At 37.0% G+C, this 14378-nt stretch overlaps 1 protein-coding gene, 1 long non-coding RNA gene and 1 pseudogene across 2 annotated transcripts; 2 read left to right on the top strand and 1 right to left on the bottom strand.

The window, feature by feature from the left end:
* Positions 1-2627: 2627 nt before the first annotated feature.
* LOC132804941 (uncharacterized) lies at positions 2628-4633 on the top strand. Its single transcript, XR_009640245.1, has 3 exons — positions 2628-3069; positions 3181-3241; positions 4410-4633. It is a non-coding gene; the product is annotated as an uncharacterized LOC132804941 (long non-coding RNA).
* Positions 4634-6880: 2247 nt separating this feature from the next.
* On the bottom strand, positions 6881-7342 carry LOC132805058 (secreted RxLR effector protein 161-like). Its single transcript, XM_060819815.1, has one exon. It carries the CDS (start codon positions 7340-7342, stop codon positions 6881-6883), a length of 462 nt encoding a protein of 153 aa, XP_060675798.1.
* A 5194-nt stretch (positions 7343-12536) lies between these two features.
* LOC125421663 (glycine-rich RNA-binding protein RZ1C-like) lies at positions 12537-13660 on the top strand (annotated as a pseudogene).
* The last annotated feature ends 718 nt before the right edge of the window (positions 13661-14378 follow it).

The raw sequence follows: 14378 nt of genomic DNA, 5'->3' as shown, positions 1-14378 counted from the left end.
CTCGAATAACTTTCTTCCACTCGTTTTTTTCCCTGGAGAAGAAGACCATCCATATATCAGGTGCTGTTTATAAAACGGTGTAGCTTCACTTAGAATGCACCAATAACACCAACACACGTACGTATCTGATTATTCTTGAAAACACAGCAGCAAAAACAGCAGAATTTGGGGATTAATTCTTCCTAGTCTTAATTATATGGATATTGGTAGAAACAAATTCACATGGAGGCTCTCCCAAAACATATGTCATGCAGTACCAGTCGAGCTTGGTTTTTTGGGGCAAGGCTCAAAGGCACATATAGAAGCTCGCATATTTATGGTATCTGATTTGTTGATGGAGAGATGGCTAGTGGCTCCATTGTAGAGCTGCTGCGGCGGAATTTGAGAAAATAACATGCGTATGATAAGGAAGATGATGTGATAATCTCAGAGGCAAGAATGGCTTTGAAAACACAATTAAGAAGGAAGATTAACTCTGAACTGTATCCAAAGGTTGTGTGGGCGGTTTAGGTAAGACCATTCTTGCCAAGAAAGTATCCGTGAAACAAGATTTTGATTCTTGTGCTTGGGTTTTTATATGTCAAAAACATTGTCTGAAAGGATGCTTTGATTAATATATTGACCCAAGTTGTTTATCATCAAGACACAAGCACTCATGCATAGTCACATTCATAAAAATTCCAAAAATGAATTATACATTAGCATACTAATTTAAGATAATAATAAACAATACTAACCAGCTGATTGTTACGGGACTCAGAAAGTTATTTTACTCAAACAGAGGTAAGCAAATAACTTTGAATACAAAAATTACCAATTTATACTAAATGAAATAAGAATTTGATATTCTGCAATATCCACCCAATTGATGCAAGTTTCCTATTACATTTTTTCTTTTTTTTTTCTTTTTTTTGGGAATCATCTATAAGCTAAGATAATCTAAATGGCTAGTTGGCATAAGGATTTAACTTTTCCAATCCAATGGCACAAAAATATTCTACTATGTCACAATGTGTAAAGTTGCATAAATGTTTCTTCCATTTTACATGCAGGAGCTAGTATAAAAAAACTATTCAAAAACAAAGATAGTTAATAAATTAAAGAACGGTCCATCAGAAAGCATATTTCTTCATGTACAAGAGTTTTTCTATTTATTAATCCATCTACTATGCCATTGCACTCCCTATAGCTAAGAATAACATTTACTTTATAAGTGCTAACAGGACAGCACCGATGATGCAAACACAAAAAGAATATAAAACATAAAGAAAGAAAAAGAAAACCAAAACCAAAGGCGCAATTTCGTCATATATCGACATAAAAGTAGTTGAACCTGAGACAGCGCAGGACAGGGTTAGAAAATAAAATGAAACATTTGTTAAATGTCTTACATAAATTGATCTTAATGGTAGTTCTGATAATATCTACTTAAACAAATAACAAAAATTAATAACAAAACGTAGTAAGTTTACAGGGAAATTAGGATTTATGTAGTAATAGCATTGTTTGATGTACTTCTTTTTCTATGAATGCAGTATCAAATATAGGAGTTAGGGAACAAAAAAATGTGCAAGCAAACAAAGCAAATATATATATATATATATATATATATATAAGTGATAACCCACTTTCAAAGGAACAAAACTATGCATCCTGAAAGGATCTCTTGGGCTTAACCTGATCAAGGAATTGCATAGTGGTGATTTAGTTGCCCCACACAGGGAGAGATAAAACTATTTCATTGGTGGAAGAACGCTATTATATTGGCCTCATTTGAAGCTGATGGTCTCTCAATTTGTCCAGCACTATCGGAATGTGCCAATCTGCTAATCATACCCAAAATACGGGAATTTATACTATGCCTTCAACTATTTTGGAAGATATTTCAATTGATTTCATTTTGGGATGCCTTCTTACTTAAAGAAAACTTGATTCAGTACTGGTAGTTGTAACACCCCGTCCCGAACCATGTCGAAAATTTTCGCACGTTGACCGAGGTTGACTGTTGACCGTTGACCAAGGGGTCAAAAGTTGACTTTTTGATCCGGTTGGAATTCTAGGTTGACTGAGGTACCGTTACGGAGTACACGTTGGCACGAGTTCGTAGACTGGTAGCACGTTGAAAACGGAGCTACGGTTTGAAAGTTTTGAGCAAAACAAGTTGAGGTCCAAACTGTCCAAGGGGTGCCGGAGTTGACTTTTTATTCATGCAAGGTTGAGCGTTGACTTATGCATGGTTGTGAAGTGCTCGTCGATACGAGTCCGTAGACTAGCGGTACGTCCGATTTGGACATGTGGTTTGAAAGTTATGGACCTGTAAAATTTTTCAAATACTGTATTATTTTAATATTATTTTTACACGCATAACGAGGTACCACGTGTGACTCAATGAAGGTGGCCATGTGTCACCATGGTGAAATGCCACATGTCAACCATGTGAAAAAAATCAAATTATTTTATTATTTTTGAATAATAATAATATTATTAATATTATTTAATTATTTCTTTTTCTTTTCCTTTTTCTTTTTCTTTTTCTTTTTCTTTTTCTTTTCTTTTTAAAACACCAATCCTTTCTTTTTCTTTTTCTTTTTCTTTTTTTTTTCTTTTTTCCTTCTTCTTCCCCGAAATACACACACACACACGCAGCTTTTCTTTCTTCTCTCCCGACCGTCCCTCTCTCTCTTGTGTTTCAAATTCCGGCCACCCATAGCCCTCACGCGCCAGCCACCAAGGAAGCCCGCCACCTCGCGAGCTTGGCCGCCAATTTTCACGGCCAGCCGCCGCCGGACGCGCGCCGATCGGGCCGGAGAAGCCGCCGGCCGCCGGATTTTCTCTCTCCTCTTTTCTTGTGTTTTCCGGCCAGCCCACTCCCAATTGAGCCTCCTATCCCCCTATTTTGGGTCCTCTGAATCCAAAAATGGCCTCCAATCCCAGAAATTCGAAGCGGTTTGCGAGATATGGGGAAGTGAACACCGGCCGAAACTTTCCGACCAAATTCTGGCCACCTCCGGCGGAATTGGGGTCGATGGAGACCGGATTTGTGATCCTCGTCCCACGAGCTTCGATCCGGTATATCATTCGACCATTTTGGTTAAAGTTTGTGTTTGAGCCCCGGGTACCGGGTATTATTTACCCGAATAAAATATTAATTTATTTGACTGTCTGTGAATTTTGTTCTAGGAGCACCGGTGAGTTGTAGAATTGATCCCGTGGTGGATCATGGGTTAATTGCGTGCTCCAGGTGAGTGACCCACCTTTAAAAATATTTTTTGGATAATTAATTGTATTTATGTGGTATTAATTTGATATTTGTAATTTCTGCTTATATGGTGTACTTTAAATATAATCGGGAAAAATATTATTTTATATATATTTACCCATTGGTAATAAATGGAAATTTTGGGGTCATTAAGAAATTCCCGATTATTATTTTATTGTGGTTTAATTTATTACTATGCATGAGCGAAGTGAATTTCGGTATTAATTGTACATGATTTTAAGTAATAATTTCCGAGCATAATTGGGTTAAATATTTTACGAAAATATTTGGTTTAATTTTATAAATTATGCCCGCGGTATTTCAATTGTTGAATCTCGTATTACGAGAAAAGGTATGGTTTTATCTGTTATCGATGTTTTCGTACCGGGTTGTTGAATAAAAATATGTGGGATGGTGTTTTGTGAAAATTTGGTATACTTCCCACGGTAATTTTGTAAAACGGTACGGTTGGTTATTATTGTTATTTTTAGACGCACTCATACAGTATTGGTGTTCTGGTGTATGGTGTATGGACACGTGGTAGTGCGCGATTATTATCTGGTTTAGCGCACGGTTATTACTTCACCCGTGAGTTGCCATTGGACCGTGGGCAGGCAAGGTTATTGTTGTGCACAGCCGCCCCCCTCCTTGGCCGGGTGATGGTTTTTAGCAGTCGGTACTGTCGGGACGCCGAAGTGACCACTGCAGGTTTCTCTCTTTAATCTCCCGCCAGTCGGTGCTCGGGACGCTGGGTATCGGAGGGCATCACCGGTATATGGTGTGGTGCGTCAGGTGTAATTGTCGGTGTAAATTGCAATTAAAGTTTAAAACCCCAAAGGTGTTCTAAAATTTATTTATTATAATTTATTACAGTTTAATTATATATTTGGGGTATTTATTTATTTAATTGTTGTTTGTTAAATTATTTAATCCCTTGATTTTCGGGAGATATGCATACTGGGTTTTGCGAAAAGGTTTTAAAAAGGGGAACTTTTCCAACTGAGAGAATTGTAAGGGTTTTGAGAGAAATTATTATTTTCCAATTAATTATTATCTATCTACTGTATTACTGTGGTATTATATTGTATAGTAGATAGGGTCACTCACTGAGATGATTAGCATCTCACACTCTTAAATTCCGTTCCCCTAGGTCCAGGTTGGAGACGTTGATTGTCCGGGGCGAGCCCGACGTCTCAGTTCGTTGCCGAAGGTTCAAGAAGTTTTTCTTCCCTTTTTCCTCTCTATTTTGTATTACATTCTTATCCGTCATTTTATAGATTCCACATTTGTTGTATAATGCTCTGTATACTGTATTGTTGTTCTTATGCACTGGGTTGCTACTGTTGTTTTATTTTGAAGTGATGCAATTTGTGGAACCAACTTGTAGTTTGTGGGAGGAATAAGGAGATGTTTTTAGAAGTGTGTTTTCAGTGCAGGTAGTTTGTGGTAATTAAATCCCTTAGGGGAGGCTCTGTCGGATTTTCCGTTGGAGGGTTCGGTAGGGTTTCCCTGGGATCAGGGCTGTCTAGGGTTCCGGGGAAGGAATTCTGGACGGGTCCTGACATAGTGGTTGACCCCTTCCCCCCCCCCCCCCCCCCCTCTTAAAATGACCCACCATTTTACCTTGCAAGAAGACCATGGATTCATATCTTAATGTAGCAAACTTATTTTTCAGTGAGAGCGTCCGTTCCCCCCCCCCCCCCCCCCCCCCTCTCTTAAAATGACCCACCATTTTACCTTGCAAGAAGACCATGGATTCATATCTTAATGTAGCAAACTTATTTTTCGGTGAGAGCGTCCGTTCGTCATGGCGTTATCAAATCGCGCTCTTGGCAACATGCTACGTCGCTTAGCAGAAGATGCTCTGAAACAGTTTGAATATCGTCCTTCTGATGCTTCTTCTACTTCATCTTCCTCGATATTGGTCGAGCTCTCTCACTCACAGTGGGAGGGAATGATATTGGAGAATCAGATCATAGACACGGGGGAAATCGGGAAGCTGTTTATTTGAATTTCGTTTAAATTCTCAGAGGATACGAGGGTGACATATTGTCTAAACCTCATTTATTACTAGGTAGTTTGTAGAGTGTTCTTATTAGAGCTAGACATGGCTAGCTTTGGTGGTATTCCTTGTTTCCCCTTATATTAATGTCACACGCTTTATTACTGTTCTTGTTGTTCTAGTGGTGTGCAAGATTATCAACCTTTTAATTGTGTATTACATGTATAATGGTCTACGACTCCGAGTCAAGTTTAGGTGCATACTTATGGTGCAGTTAGCCTGAGTTAGTGATCGCCTTCATGGTGGTACTGAGAATCTCTCATCTACTAATTTCGAGGCCGGATGATTGCTGAGATTCCTGCTTTTCTGCCTTGTTATGAAAGCTTTGGTTTTGGCTAATTGAACTTATTTATTACTTTCTTGTAACAAGAATCAATTGGGCTAATATTATTTTGGAGTGTGAGTTTAGTAGTTGGTTGTGTTTGGGTTCAATGTCATTGTCGATCTTGGTGTGTGGATTAGGGTTGTGAAGATGGATTTTCTATTTTTATGGACAAACTGGATAGAGTTATTGTTCATTTAATCAAGAAGCCTAAAAGCTTCATTTTCAGTTTTTCCATCTCAATCATGTCTCCAATTTTTTGCCATTTCTAGTCGACTCATTCACCAAATTATATTATCTTTTTCATTTAGAACACTAGTCTATCCCCAGTAGTCCGAAATTGTGTTTGCTGTGGGATTTGATGCTGTTGTTTACTATTGCACATGAGAGAGTCCAGTTTTAGCACTATCAGTGCAATGCTATATATGTTTTGGCTTTCTAGTATTGTGGTGGTTACAATTCTATTATTTAGTGATGATGCTTTATCAGGTTCACTAAACTTCTGGCCATGTGATATTGGCACAAGGTGTTTTTGATGTTTTTCGTCCTATTCTTTGATTATTACACATAAGAGCAAAATAGGAATCACCTGGAATGTTGATTAACAGAAATTTACACTGGTAGAATCTTCATTCTATGTGATTCTAGGCTATGCTTTCAGGGGATACAGTTGTACTTGGTCTTGAATTATTTATTGCAAAGGTCTCGTAATTTTAATTTATAAAATTGGGACAGAAGAATGTGAATAATGGGATATATTATTATGCTTCTGTACATTAGGTTTTATAGCATTTTCTAGGATACATAATAGGTAATAAATCTCCTTAATTAAAAATAAAGATAAAATAAATAAAACAGATTCCTAAATATCTGTACAGCTCATAACTACCTAAAATAACACATAATCAAACACATATGTATAGAATCTTCCAACACTCCCCCTCAAGCTGGCATGAATATATCACTCATGACAGGCTTACTAACTAAGTTCTCATACTGCCCTCTAGGAAGTCCTTTGGTAAGAACATCCGCTACTTGGCTCGTGGTGGGTATTGTAGGATATACATATCACACCGTTGTCTATCTTCTCCTTGATGAAATGTTTATCCACTTCTACATGCTTTGTTCTATCATGTAGAACTAGATTATGAGCTACGAAAATAGCTGTCTTGTTATTACAATAGACTTTAATAGGTGCTGGTGTAGGAATCTTCAACTCTTCTAGGAGTCTTTTGATCTATAACACTTCACAAAAGCTATGTGCAACAGAGCGAAATTCTACCTCTGCACTACTCCTTGCTACAACATTTTGTTTTTTTCTTCTCCAAGTGACCAAATTCCCTCCTATCAAAGTGCAGTAGCCTGAGGTAGATCTTCTATCATTTATATCACCTGCCCAATCTGCATCTGTGTAGGCTTCAACTTGGAGATGGCTCCTATTTTTGAACAAAAGTTCTTTTCCCGGAGTTCCTTTTAGATATCTCAAAATCTTGAACACAGCTTCAAAATGAGTAGATCCAGGTGAATGTATAAACTGGCCACTTACTGCAAAAGCTATATCAAGTCTTGTGTGTGGTAGATAGATTAGCCTTCCCACTAATCTTTGATAACATTCTCGATCAACCACCTCAATTGTTGTTGCTGCTTTTAGCTTCACATTTGGGTTTATTGGAGTTTCTATAGCTTTACAACCTGTCATCCCTGTTTTTTTGACCAAATCAAGAATGTATTTTCATTGGTTGATGAAAATTCCCTTCTTGGACTTGCAAACTTCATCCTTAGAAAATACCTAAGCTTTCCCAGGTCTTTAATGTCAAATTCAACCTCAAGCTTATTCTTTAGCTTGTTAATCTCGAACAGATCATCTCCAATTATTATAATATCATCTACATACACTATCAGAACCGCTATTTTACCTTTGGTAGAGTGCTTGAAAAATAAAGTATGATTAGCTTGGCTTTGTGAGAATCCGTGCCTCCTTACTACATCCCCAAATCGTTCAAACCAAGCTCTTGGTGATTGTTTCAGCCCACATAAGGATTTTTTTAAACTACAAACTTTTCCTCTTCCAAGACTTTCTTCAAATCTGGGTGGTAGGTCCATGTATACTTCTTCCTTTAGGTCTCCGTTCAAGAAAGCATTTTTGACATCGAATTGACGAAGTGGCGAATTGAAATTTACTGCAAGAGAAAGAAGTATTCTGATGGAATTAATTTTAGCAACAGGAGCAAAAGTTTCTTGGTAGTCTATACCATGAGTTTGGGTAAATCTTTTTGCTACGAGTCTTGCTTTGTATCTTTCCACACTCCCATTAGCTTTGCACTTCACTGTAAACACCCATTTGTACCCAATTGTCTTCTAATCATGAGGTAGGTTAGTAATACTCCACGTATTATTTTTCTCGAGAGCATTCATCTCTTCCATCACAGCTAATCTCCACTTCAGATCATCTAACCCTTCCTGAACAGTTTTTGGCACATACAAATTAGAAATTCTAGACACAAATTCTTTATGAGTTTGTGATAATCTTTCATATGACAAGTATTTTGCAATTGGATGTTTTGTGCAAGCTTGGGTATCTTTTCTTAATGCAATTAGGAGATCAAGATCTAAGGAGGATGGATTAGGCACATTATTAGAAAGAGATGGAATATGAGTAGAAGAAGACTTACTTTGAGTTATAGGACTTTCACTCGGCAAATTTGGATTGGACTTCTACTGAAGGAACAATTGGAACAATAGTACATTTATGAAACCTCTTCCTGGTATAAAACTAAAGTTCAGGATGAGAATTGTTATCTGTTTGTAGTACTTCTCCCTCTATTTTTGATAATGTATTTAGATTAAGGGTACTATCACTCGATTCCATTCTTTGAACAATTGTTTCCAGTATTTGCTTATCAGAAATAATTAAAGGTACAAATTTTTTTTGAATAGGTAAAGTTTCCCAAAAATTATCTTCCTTTGTTATGTTCTCCCCCTGAAAAGAATTTTTTTTTGAAAGAAAGGTTGGTCCTCAACAAAGTGTACATCCATACTCTGAAAAACTTTTGTGTAACTGGATTAAAGCATTTGTATCCTTTTTTATTAGATGCATAACGAAGGAAAACACATTTTTTAGCTTTAGGATCTAGTTTGGATCGAAAAACATTTGGTATATACACATAACAAATACAACCAAACACTTTTAAAGGAAGATCTATAGTTATCTGAGAAATGGGAAAAAAGGTTTTCAGAATCTGTAAAGGCGTTCCATATTTTAAAACTTTAGATGGCATTCTATTTATTAGATAACAAGCAGTTAGGAGTGCATTTCCCCATAGATATTTAGGTACATTCATAGAAAACATGATGGCTCTAGCTACCTCAAGAAGATGTCTATTTTTTTTTTCAACAATTCCATTCTGTTGTGGTGTGTCATGACAAGTTGATTGATGAATAATACCTTTTTCAGTCAGAAATGCTCCTAAATATTTATTAAAGTATTCAGTCCCATTATCTAATCTTAAAATACCAATCTTGGTTTTGAAATTGGTTTTCAATCATTAGAAAAAATTCTTTAAATCTTTGTTCAACCTCTGATTTCCTTTCCAACAAGTAAACCCAACACACCCTTGTATGGTCATCAATAAAATTTACAAACCATTTTTTGCTAGAAAGTGTAGTAACCTTAGAAGGACCCCAAACATCACTATAAAACAAATAAAATGGTTTTGAAGCAAGATAAGATTTTATTGGAAATGAAACTCGATGATCTTTAGCCAAATGACAAGATTCACAATGAAGTTTCGAACAATCAATTCCTTTAAATAATTTTGGAAACAAATGTTTAAGGTATGGAAAACTAGGATGTCCTAATCTTTTATGCCATAATATAACTTGATCATAGACAAGGTTTGAACTAGTACTACTTAGGCTATGAACTTTTTTATTACCAGTAGCGGTTTCATCAAAGTAGTAGAGCCCATTTATCTCTCTAGCAGTTCCAATCATCTTCCCCGAGTTTTGATCCTGAAAAATACAAATGGAAGGAAGGAAGAGAATGGAGCAATTAGTATCTTTAGATAGTTTGTTGATAGAAAGAAGATTGCAGGCAAGTTTTGGAACATGTAAAACAGATTTTAGAGTAATTTTTTCATAAATTTTAATGTTTCCCTTTCCTGCAATAGATGACAAACTACCATCGGCTATTCTCACTTTTTCAATACCAGAACAAGGATAATAGGAACTGAACAGGTTAGAGTAACTTGTCATATGATTAGAGGCCCCTGAATCTATGATCCAAGGATATGATTTTCCTAGAACTGAGAGTGCCAAAGAATTGCTACCTGTTTGTGCCATAGATCTGACAGGAGTATTAGGTGATGAATAGGATTTTAGAAGTTTAAGAAGATGATCTAGTTGTTCTTTATTGAACGGAGATGATTCTGCCTCGTTTGCTAAGGGTAAACGCTATTCACAAGATTTCCTCATCCTTCCAGTGGGTGGTCTACCGTGCAACTTGTAGCAATTCTCTTGAGTATGGCGAGGTTTCCCACAGTAATCATAGCATAGGTTATTCTTGTCTCCAACCCGTTGATTTAGGAATGACTTTTGACTGATTTGGGCTTCGGATGTAATTAGGGCTGATCCTTCCACAGGTCTGATTGTACTTAGAGTCTTCTTCACGAGCATCACTTGTCTCCTGCTCTCTTCTCTACATACTTCTGCAAATACCTCACCAATTGGGGGCAACGGGTTCCTCCTAATAATCCGGACATGAACCTCATCAAATTCAACATTTAAACCTACAAGAAACTTCAATACTCGGCCAACATTCACCATTTTCTTGTAGTAATTGCAGTCATCGGGTGACTTCCACTCATAATTGTTGAATAAATCCAGGTCCTGCCAAATTCTCTTAAGAGAATTAAAATATTTAGTCACAAAGTCCTCACCTTGGCGAATATCTCCAAGTTGTACAGTTAACTCATAAACTTGGGATTGATTCTCTAAATTTGAGTACATCTGTGAGACATTATCCCACAATTCCTTGGCTGTAGAATAGCAAAGATAATTTGCCCTTGTCTCTTCAGCCATAGAATTAACCAACCATGTCATTACCATGGAGTTTTCAGCATCCCAAATAGCATAGGCTGGATCATTCACATCGGGCTTCTTTGTGTCTCCTGTGATATAGCCAATTTCCCCTCTTCCTCTGAGATACATGCGAACAGATTGTGACCACTGGAGAAAATTGTCACCATTTAGTCGGATTGTAGTGATCTGAAAAGGGTGGATTTTAGCTAAATTCTGGGCAATCGGATTGAGAAGACTGGGGCTGAAAATTGGATGTGATTTCGGACATTTTTAATGCAGAAACGCGGAAAGTACTGTTTATGCGAAGATACTATTCACATGGGTTACTGTTCATGTAAGACTATTGTTTACATGGGTACTGTTTACACCGCCGCACTTTTTCACAGAGAGGTTTAGCCTGCTCTGATACCATATAAAATAGAAATAGAAGAATGTGAATAATGGGATATATTATTATATTTCTGTACATTAGGTTTTATGGCCTTTTTTAGGATACATAATAAGTAATAAATCTCCTTAATTAAAAATAAAAATAAAATAAAATAAAACTGATTCCTAAATATCTGTACAGCTCATAACTACCTAAAATAACACATAATCAAACACATATGTATAGAATCTTCCAACATAATTAATTAGTTATGGGGTTGTGAGCGGATACTAGACTCTCTTGACCACATGGATTGATAATTGCAGTCACTTTGGTTACCTTTGGTTGATAAAAATTTGATGAAGGCAGCAGAATTATGAACAAAGTTGGAGCATAATGATAAACCACTATAGTAAAATCAATTTGTAACGATGCCTGATTATGTTTTTCCTCCTATACGATTTAAATTGATTATTAGAAGACTCAATAATTGCAATAAATGTCTTTACTCTGCTGATTCTGTTGAAGATGATTGATTATGCAACTAGGAAAAGGACCCATGATTGACGTTTGTTTTAAGTTCTTTTGTGATAGATAACTATACCCCAGTGGAATGTACTGCTAATGGCAAATTCAAGTTGAACATCATTGATTGAGGATTAGGAGCTTTTTAACGAATTGGTGGTTTAGTTTTCAGTTTATGCTGGATTTTTATCATGGATTCTGTTAAAAAATAAGATCAAAGGCCTTATATATTGTCTGGTGATAGTTAACCTGTGTTGCTGAACTGTCTGATTTTTCTTAGAATCTTTCCATCTTGAAATTCCGACACGGAAAGTAAGTTATCTGTTTATTTGATTTAGATTACCTCTAAAATTTTATATGAATATCAACTGTGGACTCAAGCTGCCAATACATCATTCTGTTGAAAATGGATTTTGGATTTAATTATTTTATTTTATTATTAATATTATTATTTTTGCTTCGTTTATGCTCTTGTTGCTCCAGTTCAAGACCTTATTGTTTGCTAGTTTCTGTGACTGTGACTAGTATATATGTAATGTAGCTTTTTCATCCATAGATGAAAGTTATTATTCAACTTTTTCAGGGTCATTGCCTTTATTTTGAACTTTAATTATAAAATGGTAGCTGCACTGTTGCATTGTTGCATCGTTCACAGTCATTATATGAATATGCCATCATAGGAATTTCTTCTATTTTTGAAGATTTTAGGAAGTGCCATCTCTTAATGCAAAATTTGCTTAGTCAATTTGTTTGTTTGTTTGTTTTTTTTTTTTTTCATGGTGCTGACTGAGCACATTATCTTTTTGACATGTTCACTTACTTAATTTGGGAAGAACTAGCTCAGGATTTAGGTGTTCTAAGGTTTCTATTTTCCCTTGATGCATGTGATGAAAAATCTAATTTTTCCATGCGAAATTTTGCTTGTTTCCTTTTGTGTCCGTCATTCATTTATTAAATGTACTTGCTGGTTTGATCACCATTGCGGCAAGTGCTTGCTTACTATTTATGCTAATGCTTGGTATTGGCATAATGTTGCAACAAATTTAGTGCTTGCTTACTATCCAACCTGCTATTGCCTGCTTGAGTTACCTTAATGTGATATATATGTAGATCATGATGGAAAGAGATACTGGCCGTCCACGTGGATTAGGGTTGAAATTACGTTTTCAGATCGTCGGGGAATGGAAAATGCGATTAGGGAAATGCATGGACGGGAGTTTGGTGATCGGACAATCTCAGTAAACAAGGCCCCACCAAAAATGGGCGGTGAGGATGTGGACCATGGGTACAGGGAAGGCTACTTGTCTGGTAGCAGAAGAAGCAATGGGGGAGGAGATAGGTCTGTAGGACAAGATGACTGCTTCAAGTGTGGACGCCCAGGACATTGGGCTCGAGATTGCCCTTCGTCAGGTGGTGGCCAAGGTGGTGGTGGTGGTGGTTCATTCTCATCACATTCTAGGTATGGAGGTGCTGGTGGGCGTGGTGATCGTTTTGGAGGAGATCGTGATCGGTACATTGATGATCTTTATGATGGAGGGCTCTATGGAGAGAGAGATAGGTTTGATAGCAGAGAACAAATATGGGAGTCGTGAAAGATATATAGGTGACAGGTATTTTAAGGATTTGAATATGACATTGGCACATTATTTAGTGCAATGCTTGTTCCATTTCCTGCCATTGTGTACATAGTGGAAGTAGTTTTAATATTTTTAATTATTTGTTTTGGTTTTGAATCGGTTGTTAGACTATTGGGCATTTGCAGACTCAAAAATTATTTCAATGATCTGATTTGGACTGTTACTGTACAGGTACCCACCAGCTGAGAGTTTTGCAAGTGATAGGTATGGTGGTGCTGATCGGTACGCTCAACATGGTTATGACAAAGATAGAGGCTATGATAGAGATGCTGGTGGACGAGGTGGCAGTGACAGATATGGAAGTCGAGGGCCAGGAAGGAATGAGGGAAAAAGCTACAGGAACAGGGCAGGTCCTTATGATCGTCCAAATCGGGCAGGGCGACCGTCTTCCTTTGATCGCTACTAAAATATTGTTAAATGCTTGTTTGCATGGATATTGAAGCTGCAAACGTTATGTTAGGTCTATGGTTTTGTTTATTTGTAGGACGCTGAAATGGCAATGTAGTCGCAGGATTGACTTGAGGCATTTGGAATCTAGAATTTGCCTGTTCTATTCTCTGGTCCTTGTTCATGCTTGAGAGGTTAATCATATTAATGCTTCGTAATGCCAACACCGCCTTTGTCTGCCTGGTTGACTAGCAAATGCAGCAACAGGAGGGAACTAGGATTGACATTTTGACTCCGTTGAATTCTCAGGCTACCGGAATGTTATAGCAAGTAGTGCTTAGTCAGTGGTACGGAAACTGTTGATGTTTTTGCTCAACTAAGTTTACAGAGAAGTAGGAAAACTTCAGTTTCAGAGGGTTTGTGATTGTGGTGGATCATGGGTGATGATGACCTTCAGAGGGATTGTGGTTGATCATGGATGAATTTGATGAATGGCTTCAGTTGAGTGCTCCTTTCGGGCTTCAATGTCTTGAATACCATATTAACATTATTTTAATTGTTATAAATGGTGTATATTCAGTATTCACATAGGAGCATCGTTGCCCCAATTTGAGTTTAAAAAGCAAAAAATGATCATGAAGCCCTCATCTCTCTTTTATTTGTTTTTTCCCTTGTAATATAAATTTAATTGAACTTACGGCGTATCCCACACATATCTTTTTTTTTTAATAGTATAT

The sequence above is a fragment of the Ziziphus jujuba genome, chromosome 8 (assembly GCF_031755915.1).
Source record: "Ziziphus jujuba cultivar Dongzao chromosome 8, ASM3175591v1".
Taxonomy (NCBI): domain Eukaryota; kingdom Viridiplantae; phylum Streptophyta; class Magnoliopsida; order Rosales; family Rhamnaceae; genus Ziziphus; species Ziziphus jujuba.
Note: the sequence above shows the minus strand (reverse complement) of the source record. Positions and strands in the feature narration are given on the sequence as shown.

What these genes read in the sequence shown, in the direction of transcription:
- LOC132805058 (XM_060819815.1), bottom strand. Translation starts at nt 7,342, where the DNA reads ATGACAGGTTGTAAAGCTATAGAAACTCCAATAAACCCAAATGTGAAG.